This window comes from Trypanosoma rangeli (assembly GCF_003719475.1).
Source record: "Trypanosoma rangeli strain AM80 chromosome Unknown Tra_15.4_contig_00088, whole genome shotgun sequence".
Classification (NCBI taxonomy): Eukaryota; Euglenozoa; class Kinetoplastea; order Trypanosomatida; family Trypanosomatidae; genus Trypanosoma; species Trypanosoma rangeli.
In genome coordinates, this window is record NW_021705834.1 from 30,387 (window position 1) to 32,912 (window position 2,526).

Consider the following 2,526-nt stretch of genomic DNA (forward strand, 5'->3'; position numbering starts at 1 on the left):
CTAGGACATCTTTTTCCGCCTATTTTCGAACACATAATAAAACCTGTTACGCAACGCCTAAGCACTCTCAAAAAAAAGGCTTGGAAATGCAAATATGCATATATTACACAAAATAACGGTCCGTACCTTCCCAAGGCAAAAAAAAAGAACTGATAAACGCAACTAATCACACTGCTCCGCCTCCAAAAAAAAAAAACAAGCACAGAAAAACAACAAAAAAAAACACAAAGTGTCTACACTTGCTTTCACACAGACGGATACATTAGCCCAAATCAGCGAAATATAGACTTTGAAATCCGTTCAACGTCAGTTATGGCGTGATTCGCACAGGAAAATTGGTGCTCAATGGTATTTGCCCATCCATCGCTTTTGCCCTTGCTCTTCAACGCATTAAAGTTTTCAATGAGGCCATCAATCACCTCCATACGCCGTGCCATCAGCGTGTCCCCTGATACCTCCACTTGTTTCGTTGCTTCCTCAACAGCTTTGGGTCCCCACCACTCAGCCGTGTTGGGAAACAAATGCGCCTCGGTGTTGAACACCCACCCCACATGGCTCCCCCTACTGCTGCCTCCCTCCACAGCCGCACAATATGGCGGGACGCTGCCACGGAGCTTCCCCTGAACGTGCACCACGTTGCACTCATCAAAGAGAAGATACAGGTACTTCAGCGTCTCTGCAATCATGAAGCTCTCCATCGTGTCGCCGTGGTGTTGATCACTGTGGGGAAGGTTCACTCTTTGCAGCGTGGAGAAGCCATACGGAGTCCGCATACGCAAGTTGATCGCCAACGCCAGCTCCCTTCCCATCACAAGGTATGCAGGATCATGGGTCGCGCGGTACAGCATGTACACAGACTCCGCATGTTCGGGACGCTGCGGGTAGCCGTAGGAGGGATCTGCATCGTTCAAAGAAAAGTCTTCTGGCAACGCCCCAAAGTGCTTGAAAATGCTGTGAATCGGCCAGTTGCTCTCCGTGGCCTCTGTGCGATGGCCGCCAAGAAGAAGGTTGCCAGGAAAGAAGGAGGACAGTGATGCATGAGTGGCTCTACTCCGTTGACCGCTGTCCATATCGACAGTGGTCAGCATCCCGCCTTTTCTGATGTACTGGTTCACGTCCCGCACCGTCCGCTCAAAACGGTCCCAATCACCAATGTTTCCTGTCATGGCATGCGACTTGATGAAGTACTCAATGGCGCTGTCTATCCCTCCAGAAACGTGAGACTCAGACAGGAACCATTTTCCCGTCATGATATCAATGTGATTTCCCATCAACCCTGTCTGAGGGCTTCGAGCTGCGAACAAAGCCTCAGAGGCACGCCGGGCAGCTCGCTCATACCTGTCGTCGCCTGTGACCCCAGACAGAGCGGTCATCTCCAGCAAAAAAGTACCAGCATCAGCAGTGGTGGTGCTCGTTCCACCCAGTCTGTTAGCACCGTGCCGAAGATTCACGGATACATACGGTATCCCGGTGCTGGTGTTAAAGCACGGGAGAAGCCGATTCCCAAGATCCACAGCGAGGCGCACGAGCCCACCCGTGTAGTTGTGCTCCGAGGCCACAACCGCCACCACACCTTCTTCGTACATAAAGTGCGCCGCGAGAAGTCCGCCAAGAGCTCGAATGGTCGTCTCAAACGCGGAGACGGTGACGTCAATGTCAAAGCTCACATGTTCCTCCACCCACTTCGCATAGCGGCGAAACTCCGTATGCAGCCCAGCAACTGCCAGTGTGTCGAGTGCGTCGATCAGTGTCCACCCGTAGCCGCCCATGGTATTCTTTCCAGACCCGCTTACCGGGCACAACTCGTCCTTTGGGAAGGCGTACTTGATGTAGGAACCAAAGGCGTGCTCTATCATCTCACGCATAAAAGGCCGCATTTCGGCCGCAATGGGGTGCAAAGCAGCGGGGCTCCGCCACGCACCGCCACCCTCACCCTCCCAGCCGCCCGCCCCCTCGCCACGCACCGGCGCGATGGTCAGCAACAGGAACAACACCACCACACCAATGCACGCTGTACGCCTAGGACATCTTTTTCCGCCTATTTTCGAACACATAATAAAACCTGTTACGCAACGCCTAAGCACTCTCAAAAAAAAAAGGCTTGGAAATGCAAATATGCATATATTACACAAAATAACGGTCCGTACCTTCCCAAGGCAAAAAAAAAAGAACTGATAAACGCAACTAATCACACTGCTCCGCCTCCAAAAAAAAAAAAAACAAGCACAGAAAAACAACAAAAAAAAAACACAAAGTGTCTACACTTGCTTTCACACAGACGGATACATTAGCCCAAATCAGCGAAATATAGACTTTGAAATCCGTTCAACGTCAGTTATGGCGTGATTCGCACAGGAAAATTGGTGCTCAATGGTATTTGCCCATCCATCGCTTTTGCCCTTGCTCTTCAACGCATTAAAGTTTTCAATGAGGCCATCAATCACCTCCATACGCCGTGCCATCAGCGTGTCCCCTGATACCTCCACTTGTTTCGTTGCTTCCTCAACAGCTTTGGGTCCCCACACT

General features: G+C 51.0%; 2 protein-coding genes across 2 annotated transcripts in view, besides 2 other annotated features; both read right to left on the reverse strand.

The window, feature by feature from the left end:
* Positions 1-184: 184 nt before the first annotated feature.
* Positions 185-229: a sequence feature (A-rich).
* A 43-nt stretch (positions 230-272) lies between these two features.
* TraAM80_03391 (mannosyl-oligosaccharide 1,2-alpha-mannosidase IB) lies at positions 273-2,054 on the reverse strand (the record flags this gene model as incomplete). The annotated part of the gene is made up of 1 exon (XM_029380365.1): positions 273-2,054. The coding sequence occupies one exon, from the start codon at positions 2,052-2,054 to the stop codon at positions 273-275; it is 1,782 nt and encodes a 593-aa protein (XP_029239731.1).
* A 152-nt stretch (positions 2,055-2,206) lies between these two features.
* Positions 2,207-2,254: a sequence feature (A-rich).
* A 248-nt stretch (positions 2,255-2,502) lies between these two features.
* The window catches only part of TraAM80_03392 (mannosyl-oligosaccharide 1,2-alpha-mannosidase IB), a gene marked incomplete at both ends in the record, with an annotated part of 528 nt that continues 504 nt past the window's right edge, over positions 2,503-2,526 (reverse strand). Inside the window, one exon of the mRNA XM_029380366.1 lies at positions 2,503-2,526. This exon is cut by the window's right edge and continues 504 nt beyond it. Within this exon, the coding sequence (XP_029239732.1) occupies positions 2,503-2,526 (24 nt within the window).